The sequence below is a fragment of the Zalophus californianus genome, chromosome 2 (genome assembly GCF_009762305.2).
Source record: "Zalophus californianus isolate mZalCal1 chromosome 2, mZalCal1.pri.v2, whole genome shotgun sequence".
NCBI classification, from domain to species: Eukaryota; Metazoa; Chordata; class Mammalia; order Carnivora; family Otariidae; genus Zalophus; species Zalophus californianus.
In genome coordinates, this window is record NC_045596.1 from 83465595 (window position 1) to 83483418 (window position 17824).

Below are 17824 nucleotides of genomic sequence, written 5' to 3' on the forward strand. Positions count from 1 at the left end.
TGGGAACTGGAAGGATCCTAGCAGACTATTAGACCTTTCTCATTGATTACGCTTATTTGGGAGGGGACTACCCAAACCCTTGCGTAGTAAGTAGTTCTGCAAAGGGTGAAAAAAATGACCCACTTCCCTCACATGGAACTTCTTTCTCTCTTCTTTAAGGGTATATTTCTAGTTAGGAAAAAAAAAAAAAAGAAGTGGTGGGCCAGATAGAAATTGCAATCTATCATTTGGTCATTGAAAGCATACCCCTTTTTACTAAGTGTGAAATGTATGAAAGGGGAAACTATCAATGCAGTTGCTAACTGTCCACTTCAATCAGAGTTTTAAGAAAAGAAGACTGAAAAAAATATCTTTTTAAAGGCTATTATAGTAATGAATAAGTTATAGTAAAGATTTAGAAAGTAAAGTGAACTATCTCTATACTATAATAGTTTTACTGATCTATTATAATTTTCTTATTTATTTTTTTGTAAGGTGAAGTTCCCTTGTGAAAATAGTTTCAGTGTTCCAAGGGGTACTTTTCCTGAATTAAGACTACTTTCGAGATTGTATTTTAATTACTTTAAATTGGTCAGGTGTAGGAATAATTGAATCTCAGGGAGAGTTTCCCTTATCGCAAGGCTAGGCTAACTTCCTCATGCCCTTCTCTAATCTGCTAAACATCCCATATAACCCATTGCTTACTCTGTAATATTGTTCCTTCTCTATTATAATATTGGAATACTCTCCTACAATTATTCTGTTACTATTACTACTATTTGTCTTATGGGAAACACTCCAAGCATAGAAATGGTCATGACACATAACAAATACTCAACACATCATTGCTGAGTGCCTAGATAATAATCCATTATAATTGTTTTGAATATTCACCTTTTTTTTCAAATTCCTTAGTGCAATTTCATGGCAAAATTCATTGTGTCTATAAAACAAAATTCTTTAATTTTTAAGTTGAATTTTTATCAATCCTGTCTGTTAATTATTATACTATTAAGGGCTCTTCATGAATTATATATTTTAGCATATGTAATGTCCATCCATTATATATCATTATGAAAATATTATACACATAGAAGACACTCAGTAAATATTTATAGAGTGAAAAATAGCTTTTCTTTTTAATCTTAATTTTTTTAAATTTATTATCTCCTATTCAGTTACTCTTCAATACTAATTTCAGTCTTCTAAAGTAAAAGGCACATTTTTTATCAGTGGGAAACAAATGTAGGAAAATTTATACAGAATACTTTCAGTAGCACAGGATTAACTGTATTTCTTAGGTTTCTCAGTCAATTCTTCAAAGGGCTTTCCTACTCACATGTCTAGCCCTTTGACAAATTCACTATACCCTCTACTTGCTGTTTTTTGGCTGTTCAGTCTACCTCTTAGGAGGCAGCTATGCTCAGGCCTTAAACGCCTACCTATTTCAATATAACTTTAAATGTTCCTCTCCTATGTACATTTGACCTAGACTCACAGAAAAATTACCCCTGCCTTCTCTTTCCTTCAAAAGTATACATGGTTTTGATTCCAGGAGATCTTCATGAAGAAGTATTTTTCATTGATCCTTAAAGGGTTCCTGGACCCAATTCCAAAGTGTGTGTGTGAGTGTGTGTTTGTGTAGAGGTTTCCCCACACCAACAAATAATTTTCAGACACCGGCAGGGTGTCTGAGAACTCCACTAAATTCTGACACTTTGCTCGAAGACAGCAACAGATTCTACTTCAGAATCCTTTACTTCAGACACTAGTCACAAACATAGGTTGTTACCTGTGCTTCTGACCAACCGGTTCAGAGGTTTCTATGACCCCCTTTTGGGGTTCAATTAATTCCCTAGAATGGCTCACAGAATTCAGAAACATTTTACTTACTAGATCACCAGTTTGTTGTAAAAGGATAAAAATCCAGAATAGCCACGTGAAAGAGATGGATAGGGAAGGTATGTGGGAAAGGGCACAGAGCCTCTAAGCTCTCTCCTGGTGTGCCACTCTCCCAGCACCTCCAAGTGTTCACCAGCCTGCAAGCCCTCTGAAGTTCTTTCAGGTTTTTATGGAGGCTTCATTACATAGGTATGATTGATTAAATCATTGGCCATTGACAAATTCAGCACCCGCCCTCCTTCCCTCCCTAAAAGTTCCATCCTTCTAATCATTTGGTTGGTTCTGGAAAACAGCCCCATCCTTGAGTGCTTACAAAAATGACCTAATTAATATAACAAAACATATTTTGTATCACTGTCAACACTTAGAAAATTCTAGGGGCTTTGGGAGCTGTGGACACAGACCAAATACATATGAGAAGTATATAATTGGTCATCTAAATGACCAAATATATACTTCTTATAAATTACAATATCACAGATCCCAGTAAGGATGGCCTGAGATTTCCCCCAGCATTCCTCAAAGGCTCAGGATGCATGACTTCTATATGAAGTCTTGCAACAGAATGTAGAGCCTGTGCCATTGAGAACCCCTGTCCTAAAATCTCAAAGATACTAAGGCAGCAGAAGTCCTCCATATATGTCCTCTTAAAAAGACGAATTGGTACTATACAGTTGGTCTCTCAGAAGGTAGGGAATGAACTCTAAATTAGCCACAGGAAAGGAGCAAAAATTATTCTCAGAATATCTGCAGGAGATATTATTCTACAAACATTTCTGTTACTTGCTTTTGGAGAATGAAGACTTAATTTTTAGTAAGAAATCTCACCACAAAATGCCACTTTCTGTTCTTATTCCCCCCTTTTTTTAGTTCTTTATAGATTCTGTTATGCTAACTGCTTTTTCTTCTCTGAATGAGTGTTTTAGACACTGACTGCAATGACTTGCTTTTCGTGTCATATTCCAAGATGATCTGGACTTCAGAAGGAAACTTACTTCACTTGCTTCAAATACATGTCCTCATTCTCTTCTAAACTGTTACCAGGCTACTCACTACCCTATGAAATTATGTAGTAGATGTGGAAAGTAATTTCTATATTCTCTTCCAGTTCTTGGATTGTGTCAAGGGGGCACGCTTTTTAGAACCTGCCCTAAGCACAGTAATAGCTAGTTACACCACTGGCTAGAAGCATTATTTCTGCTTCTGTTTCTGTTGAAATTTTTCTCCAGCCACTTCCTGTTATTGTCTTCTTGTTCCAAACACGCCCAATTTCAATTTTTCTTTAATATGATTTATTTACAATGGAAACTACCCCAACAATCACATTACTTACAAAAATATTCTTGATCCATCTGATGGTCCAAAGGTATTTTCAGTTAATATAGAACCATTTTATATTACTTTATCTTACACAATTCTCCACAAAAACTGAAGCAGAATGTCTAGAAAGGGCTGAACCTTTCATCATTGTATGTTCAGTGCCTGGCACTGTGTCTTGTATACGGTAGGCACTTACTAAAGTCATTTTGAATGAATTAATAAATGAATAATGAAAACCTGAGGAGGAATGTCTCCTTTTATCAAAGGAGGAATGAGAAATGAAGCTAACCGTTTCAGATAATGAGAGAACTGTGGTGAGTTAGTTGCTAGGGAAAACATCAATATAACTTGGGTAGGGAGTGAGGCTGAAATTCTAATCTAATCAATCACTATAGGGTAGAAATGGAAACAAATTACCAGAGTTCACAAAGACAGCCAAACAAAGAGAGAAATGGAGAATTTTAGATTTCTTGACATTCAAACATTTTATAGCTTTGGGCGTTAAAACTCAGATATACTGAGCAGGCTCCCTTACAGTAAACTCACTTTCACTTGTTAGCACATGCAGGAGTATGGAAGGAGGGCAGAGTCAGCTACAGTATAAGCAGAAAATTCAGTTCCACAGGTCATCCTCAGCTGAATAGAAAAGAGCAGATTCAACACATCTACTCAATTACTAGAGAACAGAAGCAAGTACATAATTCAAACAGCCCCGCAGGAAGGAATATCAAATAGCTACCACAACCACCAATTGACAATAAAATACTGTTCCACATGGACTTAGCAAATTAATGCTAAAAGAAACTGAATATTCCTTTTTATTGTTGTTCACCCCATGTTTTTTGTTTATTTATTTATTTTTATTGAGGTATAGTTCACATACAATAATACCTTCAGGTGCACAACATAGTGATTTGACAATTATATATATGAGGAAGTGCTCATCACAGTAAGTTTAGTTATTATCACCAAAAAAAGTTATAACAATATTATTGACTATATTTCCTAGCCTGTACTTTTCATCCCCTTGACTTATTGTTTCTGAAAGAGAGAGAGAGAGAGAGAAAAAACGGGGTCGGGGGGGAGGGGAGAGAGAGAGAAAGAATCTTAGGCAGGCTTCACATGGAGCCCGATGTGGGGCTTGATCCCAGGACCCTGAAATCATGACCTGAGCTGAGATCAAAAGCCAGACACTTAACTGACTGAGCCACCCAGGCTCCCCTGACTTACTAATTTTTAACTGAAAGTGTGTACCTCTTAATCCCCTTCATCTATGTCACCTGTTATCTCCCACCCATCTGGCAATCACCAGTTTCTTCTCTGTATTTATGAATTTATTTCTGAGTTTTTGATGTTATTATTGTTGGTTTTTTAGATTCCACATATAAATGAAAACATATGGTATTTGTCTTTTTCTGTCTGACTTTGTTCACCTAGCACAATATCCTTCAGGTCCATCCATATTGTTGCAAATAGCAAGATTTCATTTCTTTATTATGGTTGAGTAAGATTCCATTTATATATAGATACAGATATAGATATAGATGTAGATAGATAGATAGATAGATAGATAGATAGATATCTCACATCTTCTTTATCCATTCATCTATGGATGGACACTTAGGTGGCTTTCATATCTTAGCTATTGTCAATAATACTGCAATAAACAATACTGCAAAAAACATATATCTTTTTGAATTGGTGTTTTTGTTTTCTTCAGGTAAATATCCAGAACTGAAATTAGTGGATCACATGGTAATCCTATTTTTAATTTTTTGAGGAACCTCCATACTGTTTCCCACAGTGACTGCACCAACTTACATTCCCACCAACAGTGTATAAGTGTCCCTTTTACTCCACATCTTCATCAACACTTGTTATTTCTTGTCTTTTTTATATAGCCATTCTGACTGTGATCAGGTGATATCTCATTGTTGATTTGCATTCCCCTGATGATTAGTGATGTTGAGCATCTTTTCACATGTCTGTTGCCCATCTCTATGTCTTTTTTGGAAAAATGCCTATTTGGTCCTCTACCCATGTTTTAATTGGATTGTTTGGAGTTCTTTATATATTTTAGATATTAACCCCTTACCAGATATATCATTTGCAAATATCTTCTCCTATTCAGTAGGTTGCCTTCCTGTTTTGTTGATGATTTCTTTCACTGTACAAAAGCTTTTTAATTTGGTGTAGTCCCAATAGTTTATTTTTGCCTTTGTTTTCCTTGACTAGGGAGACATAGCCAAAAAAACATTGCTAAAGTCAGTATCCAAGAGATTACCACCTGTGTTTTCTTTAGGAGGTTTAGGGTTTCAGGTCTCACACTGAGGTCTTTAATCCCTTTTGAGTTTATTTTTGTGTAAGGTATAAGAAAGTGGTCCAATTTCATTCTTTTGCAGTTTTGCATGTAGCTGTCCAGTTTTCCCAGCACCATTTATTGAAAAGATTCCCTTTTCCCCTGTATATTCTTGCCTCCTTCATTATAGAGTACTTCACCATATAAGCATGAATTTATTTCTAGGCTCTCTATTCTGTGCCATTGATCTATGTGTCTATTTTTGTGCCAGGACCATACTGTTTTGATTACTACAGCTCTGCAGTATAGTTTACAATCTAGGATTATGATACCTTCAGCTTTGTTCTTTCTCGAGATTGTTTTGACTCTTCGGGGTCTTTTATGGTTCCATATAAATTTTAGAGTTATTTGTCCTAGTTCTGTGAAAAATGTTATTAGTATTTTGATAAGGATTGCATTAAATCTGTAGATTGCTTTAGGTAGTATGGACACTTCAACAATATTGTTCTAATCCATGCGCATGGTATAATTTTACATTTATTTGTGTTTTCTTCAGTTTCTTTCATCAATTTTTTCTAGTTTGGAGTATAGGTCGTTTATATCTTTGGTTAAGTTTATTCCTAGGCATTTTGTTCTTTATTCAATTTTAAATGGGATTGCTTTCTTAATTTCTCTTTCTGTTAATTCATTATTAGTGTATAGAAATGCAACAAATTTCTCTATGTTACTTTTGTATCCCATAACTTTACTGAATAGGTTTTTTTTTGGTGGAATCTTAAGGGTTTTCTGTCTATTGTATTATGTCATCTGCAAATAGTGACAGTTTAACTTTTTCTTGACCCATATGGGTGCCTCATTTCTTTTTCTTTTCTGACTGCTGTGGCTAGTTCTTCTAGTACTGTATTGAATAAAAGTGGTGAGAGTGGAAATCTGTGTCTTATTCTTGATTTTAGAATAAAACCTTTCAGCTTTTTACCGGTAAGCATGATGTTAGCTAACGGTTTGTCATATATGACTTTTATTATGTTGAGGTATGTTCCCTCTAAATCCACTTTGTTAAGAATTTTTATCATAAATGGATATTGAATTTTGTCAAGTGCCTTTTCTGCATCTATTGAGATGATCATGTGATTTTTATCCTTTATTTTCTTAATGTTGTTATCACATTGATTGATTTGTGGTTATTGAACCATCCTTGTACCCCTGGAATAAATCCTACTTGATTGCAGTGAATGATCCTTTTAACATATTATTGAATTCAGTTTGCTAATTTTTTTTGAGGATGTTTCTATCTATGTTTATCAGTGATATTGGCCTGAAATCTCTTTTTTTTTTTTTTTTTTGGTAGTGTCTGTCTGGTTTTAGTATCAGGCTAATGTTAGCTTCATAGAAAGAATTTGTAAGCTTTCCTTGCTCTTCTGTCTTTTGGAATAGTTTGAGAAGGATAGATATTAACTCTTCTTTAATGTTTGATAGAATTCATCTGTGAAGATACTTGGTCCTGGAATTTGTTGGGAGTTTTTAAATTATCAATTCAATTTTGTTACTAATAATCAGTCTATTCAGATGTTCAATTTCTTCCTGCCTCAGTCTTAGAAGATTGTTTGTTTCTTGGGATTTATCCATTTCTTCTAGGTTGTCCAATTTATTGGCATAATTTTTTATAGTGATCTCATACTTTTTAAAAAAATTTAGTGTCAGTTAACTCCTCCTCTCTCATTTATGATTTTATTTATTTGATTCATTTCTCTCTTCATCTTGATGAGTCTCTCTAAAATTTTATAAATTTTATCTTTTCAAAGAACCAGATGTTAGTTTCATTGATCTTTTCTTTTGTTTTAGTCTCTACTTTCTTTATTTCCACTATGTTCTTTATTATTTCCTTTCTTTTACTAACTTTGGGCTTTGCTTTTCTTTTCCTGGTTCCTTTCACTGTAAAGTTATATTGTTTAAGATTTTTCTTATTTCTTGTGGTAGGACTATACTTCTATAAAATTCCCTCTTAGAATTGCTTTTCCTGCATCCTAAAGATTTTGAACCATTGTGTTTCCATTTTCATTTGTCTCAGGTATATTTTATTTTCTCTTTAATTTCTTTCTTGACCCATTCATTGTTTAGTAGCATGTTGCTTAACTTCCACATGTTTGTGTTTTTTCTTGTAACTGATTTCTAGTTTCATACTCTTGTGGTTAAAAAAGATACATAATATGATTTCAATATTCTTAAATTTATTAATAATTACCCTGTGATCTATCCTGGAGAATGTTCCATGTGCACTTGAAATAAATGTGTATTTTGCTGTGCCTGTTCTTTAATATATGTTTATTAGAAGAATATACATTTTTTATTAATGACTTTCCCCAAACACTCACTTTATCACGAGTTAGTATGTTAGTTTCCTATTGCTGCTATAACAAATTACTACAAACTTAGTGGCTTAAAATAATACAAATTTATTATCTTACAGTTTGGAAGTCAAAAGTTCAAAATCAGTCTTACTTGGGTAAAACCCAAGTGTTAGCTGGGCTGGTTTCTTCTGAAGGCTCTGCAGGGAACCCATTTCCTTTGTCTTCTCCATCTTTTGGAGGCTGCTTGCATTTCTTCATTTGTGTCCCCGTCTTCATATTCAAAGCACATTACTCCAATCTCTGTTTCTTCACTATGTCTCTTCTCTGACTTTTCTGCCTCCATCTTATAAATACCCTTGTGATTATATTGGGCCCACCTGGATAATCCAGCTTACTCTTCCCAGGCCAAGATCCTTAACTCAGTCCCATCTTCCTTGTAATGTAAGGTAACATATACACAGGTTCTGGGGATTAAAATGTGGACATCTTTAGGGAGACCACTACACAGTTAGGTTAGTATTAAATAATTAAGTTAAACCTGGGAAAAGATAAGAAAATGAAGAAAGCCTCTCAATAACAACAAAATAAGTTTTATTGCTAGGAAATTCCTTCAAACCTTCTGAGTATTTCATCCAGTTTTGAGCTAGGAAATGAGAAGTATAACATCCTATGAGAATAACATATAATTCATTGTCTAAAGATCTGGACATGTTCTTCAAAAGGAAAATTGTCCATTAATATATAACCAAGAAGAAGCAAAATACTATTTTGCTTTTACAACAGGTTACTGCTTTAGGGGGGACAAAAAACAGTTTTATTTTTTAAAAGAATCCAGAATCTAAAAGTAGAAATGAAGTCAACAGCGTTAGCAAAAGCATTCAGTCTGCAAAGGGTACAGGGAATCAGCCATAGCAACTACAACAGGGCAACAGCGAATAGACTTAGCTGTCCATTTATTGGAGTACAGAGTCAGCATGAGGCTCTTATAATTTTCACCAAGTGGGGTAATGGTATTGAGGCATTCAATATGCTTCTAGAAAAAGAATACAAGGGAAGAAGTCAATGGATCCAAGAGTTTGTTATATTGAGAAACAAGAAACCAACTGTGGCTAGCATTTTTTGTCATTCTGTAACACAGGTAAAGTCAGAAATCTGCGATTACATGCTGCTGGTGGCATTCTGCCTGAAAAAGCATCTCAGTGTGAGAATTACTGAGTGCCTCTTCCCGGAGAACAAATGTGAAACAAGAGATAACCCAACATTTCAGACAGTATAATTTCCTTAAGGGAGAGAACACAGGAAAATAAAGTCAACCGTGACTAAAGAATGTGCTTGACACTGAGAAAGAAGACCAAATGAGTGAAAACATTTCTAAAATATCTTTTCATAAATGCACAGGCAGTTAGAATACATGTAAGACTTGGGCCATAGCATCTCTGTGTATCTGTGATCTCTACACATTTTCCTGTCTTTGTGAAAACAATGTCTACATACCTTCACCCAAACAGTGGCAACATTATAATGAATTATGAGTGCAGTTCATGCCTATTCTTAAAGATACAGATGTTTATTTCCATGAGATTATTTCCTGTGGGAAAGTAGGTAGGAACACAAAAGCAACTTTTCGATATGGATATAGGTATAACCTTGCCCGTGATGTCTATGGAATCCTTAGCAATGACTTTATATAACCTTAAAAGGAAGGGGAGGATTATAATAAGAGGGCAGGCTATGGAATCAGATCTAGGATTAAATTCTACCTCTGTTATTCAAAACTTTTAAAACCCAGAATCCTCATTTGTAAAATATGGTTAAAGCCACATTATTTTGAGAATCAAAGGACATGAACATTGTGAAATACTTACATAGTGTTTGGCACACAGAATACAAAACAAAATAGGGTAGCTGCTAACAGCAACGGTAATGAAACACAAGAATAAAGAGGTAAAGGAACTCAACATTACTTCATAACTTTGAACAAGATACCTAAAATAAAAACAAAGCTGGAATAATTTTTGAACTTTAGTGGAGGATTTTTTAGTATTTTCTAGCACAAAGCCTTGTAAAATAGTTTTAAAAATCAGCCCCAAATTTTAAACACATTTTTTATTTCATTTTTCCGTTTACCAGGATTATATTGATGTAAATTGTCCAAGTGATGATCTGAAAATATACTTAATTTTCTTGTGTATTTTACATCTTATTCTATGTGTATTAGAGAAAACAGTATCATAAAATTGTAGAGCTAGCAGAGAGTTGAATATAATTACTTCAAGTTCCTCGTTTAGCGATTGTACAAGGCTCAGCAACATTCAGAATTGCCCTGGTTGCCCAGATAGCAAGGTGGACAGGCAAGATGGCAACCATAGCCTTCTGATTTCCAGTCCAGGGCTCTTCCTACAGGAAAGTGACTCCATACATGTGACAGATACAATTTGCTATCTGGAGACTATCCTTATTAACAAATCTTTGTGCACATAGAGGGAGTGAGCATTGTGTATTTCCATGGAACGAACTGAAATGCCTTTGAAGATTTGGACCCTTAATTGGGAAGCATAAGGTGGAATGTTTATGTCTCTTCCTTCCTCCTCAAAATCATCATTGAAGTATTTGTGAAGAATATATAGTCTAAGATTGTGTGTGTGTGTCTCTCTCTCTCTCTATATATAGACACACAGACATATACATATATATATATGACACACACATATACATATATGAATATATATGCAAATGTATCAGTTAGGACATTGTCTCCTCAGTGCGTTGTTTTAAAAAGAATCACATATTCCTAAGAATTGAATTTCTAAAAATATTTTCCAAGGGTTTATATGTTCCCTGCAAACCAAACCCTCTGTCTTTACCTTATTGTACTGAGATCTCTTAGTAAACAGGTATTTATAGAAGACAACAAACTTCTCAATATATTATTTCATGAATTAGATAAAATCTCTTGCTATATTATTTCAAATACAGAAAATCAACTTAAAGTTAATAATGACATTAAAGGAAATATTGGAGAGCAGAAAAATATATCTGTGATAGTTTCAAATTTGCTGTCATTTCACATATTTCTCCAAGGTTTCTTCATTATGGTATAAACTATAAAAACAAATTGCGTTATTTGAGAAAAGCTAACATTTTGGATACTTTGGATACTAAAAAAGACTGCATGAGATAAATAGTTGCTACACAGCTCTCCCTTTTAGATTTATTTTCTAAAAAAAGGGAGAGGGACATTTAAGCCATGAATTATTACCAAATCTTCAATTTGATCTTCAAAGGTATTTTCAATTTCAAATGTATATTACTAATTTAGAGATCTTGAGAGAAGGGACATTTATATTAAGGCTCTGGGAAAAGTCTTAGTATTTCTGTCTTCAAAGCAAGCAAAGTAAACTCTTATTTGGAGAACCTATTTCAATCCATATCTAATTTTTTCCTGGAACCAGTTCTGCCTTGGAGCAGGAGAGGGAAATAAATTTTATACGGGATTTTAAACCACTTTATGATTCTAGGCTACAAAGTCTGGGCAAAATGAAATATTAAAAACATTCAACTTGTATGTCTACATCTGCAACTTTGTATCTTTAAATAACCAGATCTATATATCTATTTCTCCCCTTTCCCAGCAAGTGTCGACTTCTGGTATCCCTATTTCTTCCCGCAAGTGGGGGCATGGTGGAAGATCTAGCATGGGTCAAGAGTTGCAGTAACAGGTAACGTTGCTCTCAGGTATTCCGAGTGAAAAGGTGAGGAGGGAACAGGACCAGAAAGTGTTAGGAGAAACCCGAGCAGCCTAAAAAGCAGGCGAGCGCAAGCCCCAGGGCAGTTTCACTTCCTCAGCCTCCCAGCGAGGCCGGGCGGTGGCCCTGTGGCCTGAGCCCGGGGGCTGCGTTTCCGGACCCGCTGGCCACAACCGCCGGGGGTGCTCTGAAGAGGGGCGGTGGCGGAGAGGCGAGCTCGCGGAGCAGCTCCGGCAGCGTACTCCGAGGCTCCGCGGGCATCTGTCCGCAGGCTGCCTGGCTTCGGCCGCTGCGATGCGGCCGGCGGCGTCGGTGCGCACGGGCGGGAGCCGGGAGCGGGCCTCCGGCGGCCCAGCGCCCCCAGGTGGGTGTTCGCGCGTGCGGGCAGCCGGAGGGGATGGCCCGCCGGGCTCCGGGGCTCGGCGTAGACCGAGCGCCCTTCCCCTCGGCGACCACTGCGCTGCAGCCGCTGACGCGAGCGCGCCTCGGGGACCGGGGCACCAGGGCTAGCCCCTTCTTCCCGCCGCGGGCTGCCGCTCAGCCGGTGGCCCGGCCCCTCCGTGGCGGGCGTCTTTGAGGGGCAGTCTGGCCGGGACGAGGTGGGAGCGTTCTGTGTTCGGATCCGCGTGGACCGCCGACTTCGGAGTGCTTGGAACTTTCCAGAGCACCTGGGATAGGGGCCTCCAGTTTCTCCAATCACCTTGGGACGGGTTTTAAAGTTAAGCGTGTGTTTTAAAGTCCTGCGTAATTCTAAAAATTCTGTCAACATGTTATTATTGCAAAACTGCTTGTCCGGTTTATCTGCCCGGCCTTACAAAATCCAACCCGGTAAATTGCTAGGATGGACTGTAATCCGCTGATCTGACAGGTTACTCTGTGTAGAGCCTCTTCACTCCGCAGATTTTGCTAACTTGTTAAAAGCAGAAACGGTCAATGTTGAATACGTAACTGGATTTATAGATCAAATGGACGTTAAGGCGGTTGCCCTCAGTACTTTTTGAGTGTTGCAAATGCATTTGTGAACTTTATAATGAAGTATTCAGTTTTGAAATTTTTGAGAAAGCCTTCGCTTGGGTATTAAGATTGCTGGAGTTGTTCACGGTGAGAAATGCAACAAGAAAATCTGAGTGAAAATACTAATTTGCTGAATAGAATTTCTCATAGCTTACCAGCATTTTTTGAGGTAATGCTGCTTCTCTTGGCTAGTGTTTATTTTTAATATATAGATTTTAAAAGACTGCCTTTCTTAAAATGGGAAGTATGTTTGTGATGATTTAAAAGACAAGAAAGGAATTAGAGCCCTTGATATCTTAATATGTTATCATTTGTGATTTCAGCCTGACAATTTATTTAAACAGAATGGGCTACAGTTTGTTCAAACTTCTTGATTGAACAGTTTAGCCAGAAAGTGACTTTTTATTCCACTTCATAGTCAAGAATACTTTGAGGTACTTTCTATTGTGAATAATGCTAGAGTGATGTGATCCAGCTGTTAGCTCATTCTGATTATTCCTCTTCCTTCTGTGTGTTTTTCCCCCATTTACTTTTGTCCTTCCCAATATGGTATTTATCACTTGTTTCATTTACCTCCTTTGGCCAAGATAATGAATTTTTTCTTTTTTTTTTTTTTTTTAAAGATTTTATGTATTTGAGAGAGAGAGCACAGAGGGAGAGTGAGAGGGAGAAGCAGATGCTGAGCAGGGAGCCCGATGGAGGGTTCCATCCCAGGATCCTGGGATGATGACCTGAGTCAAAGGCAGACGCTTAACCAACCACCCAGGCACCCGTGAAATATTTTTCTTATAAGGAACTATCTTTTGATACTAACGCATACCTAGTCCTGGCTATGAGTAGCCTTCTATGAGAACTAGTTCTGATTAATTCTTTTAACATATGGAGAACTTTTTTGTGTGACCTCTCTGTCTGCTTTGGACAAGCGTTTCCACAGCATGGTAGATTTTAGCTTAACATGACACACTGTGGTAAAGTTAATCCAACTTCATTTTAGAGAAGTGAAAGCTGTGACCCAAGTAGTGATTTTCCCATGGTTCTATAACTAGTCATTATTTGAAGATCATCTATTCATCACTTCACCAACAATCTTTTATTCCCCTACAAAAGTTGTATAGTAATATGAGTATAAAATGGTAAACAGTTTCGGGCGCCTGGGTGGCTCAGTTGGTTAAGCGACTGCCTTCGGCTCAGGTCATGAATCTGGAGTCCCGGGATCGAGTCCCGCATCGGGCTCCCTGCTCAGCGGGGAGTCTGCTTCTCCCTCTGACCCTCTTCCTTCTCGTGCTTTCTATCTCTCATTCTCTCTCTCAAATAAATAAATAAAATCTTTAAAAAAATAAATAAATAAATAAATAAATAAATGGTAAACAGTTTCATGCCTATAAAGATTTTATATTTCTAGCAGTAGGTGTATGGTATATTATAATGATACCTGTGTATGGTGCCACCAGAAAGATCGATGAGTATCCAACTTGTCTTTTATTTTTTTTAAAGATTTTATTTATTTATTTTGATAGAGAGAGACACAGCAAGAGAGGGAATACAAGCAGGGGGAGTGGGAGAGGGAGAAGCAGGCTTCCCGCTGAGCAGGAAGCCCGATGCGGGGCTCCATCCCAGGACCCTGGGATCATGACCTGAGCTGAAGGCAGACGCTTAACGACTGAGCCACCCAGGCGCTCCTCCAACTTGTCTTTTAATGGAAGCAGGAAAGATAGGATAGCCTGTACTAAAACAATGTAAAAACGTTGCACAATAGATGAAAATTCCATTTAGAATGTATTTTTCTGGTTTATATTTAACTAGATACTGTCCTCCGATGTCCAAATGAGAAATTTCTCCTTTGCTTTATCCCAAAACCAGTGATTTTAAAACAAATTTAATTTTCACTGCTAACCTTCGATAAGGATTGTTTATTTATTAAAGCGCAGATTATTCCCCACCCCATAGTTTTTGTATTTTTTATAAACATTATTTGATGCCTTCGATGAAGAGAGTTAAATAATTAGTTTAAAAAGAGATGGCACCTACCCTGTCTCACCACGTGCTAGATGCTTATATATAACTTGTGAGGGACATCATAGTTCTCTCTTTGTCTTGAAGTTCTTGAGGATTTGGAGCTTTTTATTCTGATAGCACTCTTCCAACATAGCAAATAACCTTGATTTCTCATTCCAAGGAAATACCCTGGTTCTATTCTGGTGACTGGTAAAACTTGCCTCCTTTAGACCAGCTAGAAATGTTCCGATAGGGTTATTTTTGCTGAGATTTTAAAGAGAGGTAGCTCTCTTAGGGCACTTTCATTTTAACGTGGAATAATTCTACAATATCTAATTGCTTAGAGTTTTAGACTTAAACGGCAGTGTATGTGGTGTATACTTGGAAAATCAGAGGAATTTTTTCACAACATCAATCTGGAAGATATTGTAGGTGATCATGCCCTACTTATGATGGCCTCTGGACTCAGACTGCCTCACATCATCAGTCTAGCTTTATTACTTACTTGCTGTTTGATTTTGGATAAATAACTAAATCTGTCATTATCTCAGTTTATCCATTTAAAAAGCAAAAGTGGAGAGAACAATAACACTCATTTGAGAGAGTGGTTTTGAGGATTAAAAGAGAAAATGCATGTGAAGTGATTTTCAGGGTGCCATAGCAAATAGTAATTGCTTAACACATGTTAGCTATTATTTTAATTCTTAGGTCATTGGTCAATGGTGCCATACTTACGTATAAAAGACAGTTTTTATTGAGAAAACAAACTCTCTTGAATTGGGGGAAAACTTGAATGAAGCCATCAAGCTCCCACATAAAACAAATGAGGGAATATGGCTTCCTGTAGAAAGATACTGCTATATCCTTGGAGAAATATTATGGCTAATAGTTCTGAGAGGAGAAAAAAAAGAACCCACAATGAGAACTAAGGATAAATTGATTGAAAGGGCGTTAGACTAGGGCATTTACAGGAAAGAATAAAATTGGAATTTAATAGAACAAAAATGAGAGCATGTTTTATTTTCCCATTATCACAGAGTACCAGTTGTGACCCAGTTAAAAATATACGTGTGTAAATATATGTGGAAAAGTAAGGATCAAGCTGAAAATTATGGGATAGAGATGGAGAAGCTACTTTACCAAAATATTTACTGTTTGGTTAAAAAAAAGTCCAATGTAAAGAATATTATTCCTGCCAAATATAAGTTGCAGGTTTTAAGAATTTAAATAACTGTCACCTGATTGCCTGAGTTTCATTGCTATTTTATTACTTTCTTTATATATTATAGAATATCTTACAGTAATTTCAGAGACAGCTATGAAATAAGAATAGGAAGGGCAAACATTCCAGAAGTTATTATTTAAAAATAAGTTGTTATATGGCCTTGTAATTCTTTCCTGTTCTAAATATAAAGAATAGTATCTTAAGTTTCACTGCAGACATTGAAATAGCCCAGGTGGTAAAAATACCAGATATTATATGGAATTATACCCCTCTTGTAGTTATTTTTCACTCAGAGAAAAAGAATGATTTTTTTAGACATTTACCACTGAACAGAAATTCCTTTGTTGTTTTCAAGTGCTCCACATTGAAATAATCCAAAAAGACCACTTCCCTTTGTAATCATTAGAAGTAATTTTTCAATTCCTTGTGGTCTTTTTTTTTTAAATCTGTTTTCTTTTCTTTTTTTTTTTTAAAGATTTTATGTATTTATTTATTCGAAAGAGAGAGACATAGCGAAAGAGGGAACACAAGCAAGGGGGAGTGGGAGAGGGAGAAGCAGGCTTCCTGCAGAGCAGGGAGCCCGATGCGGGGCTCCATCCCAGGACCCTGGGACCATGACCTGAGCCGAAGGCAGACGCTTAACGACTGAGCCACCCAGGCAGCTCCCCTTGTGGTCTTTTATAAGATTTCCTGTGTATCCAGTTAATTAAAATAAGTCATGTTTTATCACACTGTGTGTCGTATTTTCCTTTCTTTTAAGCTCTTATACTGCTTTTCTGTGTTAGTAATTCCCATGCTTTCATTTTTAATGTGTTCCACTTTATAAAGAGATTCTAAAAAGTACAAGAACAGTTTCTGACTTGGAATTTCATTTACTGTGTGCCTCATTTTTTGGTTATGATCCATGCTGAAGACTAAGTCTCACCCTTTGGTAAGGATCAATATTCCATTCATTTTTTGTTCTAACTTAGCCATAAGAAGGATCATGCCTAACTCTCAGAAAAATAACATAGTACCAAGACCACTTAAAATCCTGGCCTTCTTTTAAGACTGCATTTATTGTGTTAACTACTTTGAATTCATATGATACGGATATCACATTACCTGGATAAGTGAGAGCATCAGAAGATTAGCACCTACTTTGAATAAGAAGTTATATTGTTCAGTACAATTATATGAAAGTATGTAATAATTCATTGTGTTATTTCTTTTCCTACAAGAGCTTTTCTAAACTATTAAAGTTGTAACTTCTAAGTCATCATATCTTTTTAGGGAGGGTATAGAGAGTGGGGAAGCACCCACACTGGAGATGTGGGGAAGAAACATACCATATCAAAGTGGTATGATTCTATACAATCATGTCACTAGAATGACAATCTGTAGAGTATTTCTTGAGGCTGTGTGAAGAATCCCTAAGATTTACACATTTTCCTCATTGGTTGATCGCATTTTATTTCGATTTAATAGACTGATATAAAATCTCAGGAGACAACTGCATTTTAGTACGATTAGTGAACTACTGGGTCACTAATAAGAAAGTCAGTGAGATAAAACTGAAGCAAAATTCCCCCTTCATTTCAGTTAATGAGATAATTTCCTTAATTTTCTCATCACTTTTCAGTAAAACTTTAGAACTTTCACTACTTCAGGCACTTCTCTATAGACCAGAGACCCATTCTTCATCATGTCCTGTCCATCTGTACCCATGCTAAATGGGTAAAACCATGTATCATTCAGATTCTTGGAAACAGTCACTTGGGTCAAGAATGGGCACTAAATTCAGAGACAGCTTGCTGCTTTGGCTTACTGGCCAACGATGAGTGTTGTCTGGCTTTTGCAGATTGGTTGAACTCAACAAAGCCTTTCCTTTCAAAAACAGAGAATGAGACTGTTGTCAGTGGAAGGGTAATGTGTGATGGCACATAACAGAGGATGACAGCCCGTTGACTTGTCCACAATGGATGATTGGAAAGATGAGTTGAGGGACTTGAGGAGG

At 36.6% G+C, this 17824-nt stretch overlaps 1 protein-coding gene across 8 annotated transcripts in view; it reads left to right on the forward strand.

Moving 5' to 3' along the window:
- Positions 1 to 11778: 11778 nt before the first annotated feature.
- BANK1 (B cell scaffold protein with ankyrin repeats 1) overlaps positions 11779 to 17824 on the forward strand; it is a 328778-nt gene continuing 322732 nt past the window's right edge. For all 8 annotated transcript variants that reach the window (XR_003521018.2, XM_027600223.2, XM_027600221.2 and 5 more), the window contains exon 1: positions 11779 to 11958. Coding sequence is in view for 7 of the 8 variants with exons in the window: in XM_027600223.2 (XP_027456024.1) it covers positions 11889 to 11958 (70 nt within the window). In the remaining variant the exon portion in view is untranslated. The remainder of the gene's footprint in view (positions 11959 to 17824) is intronic.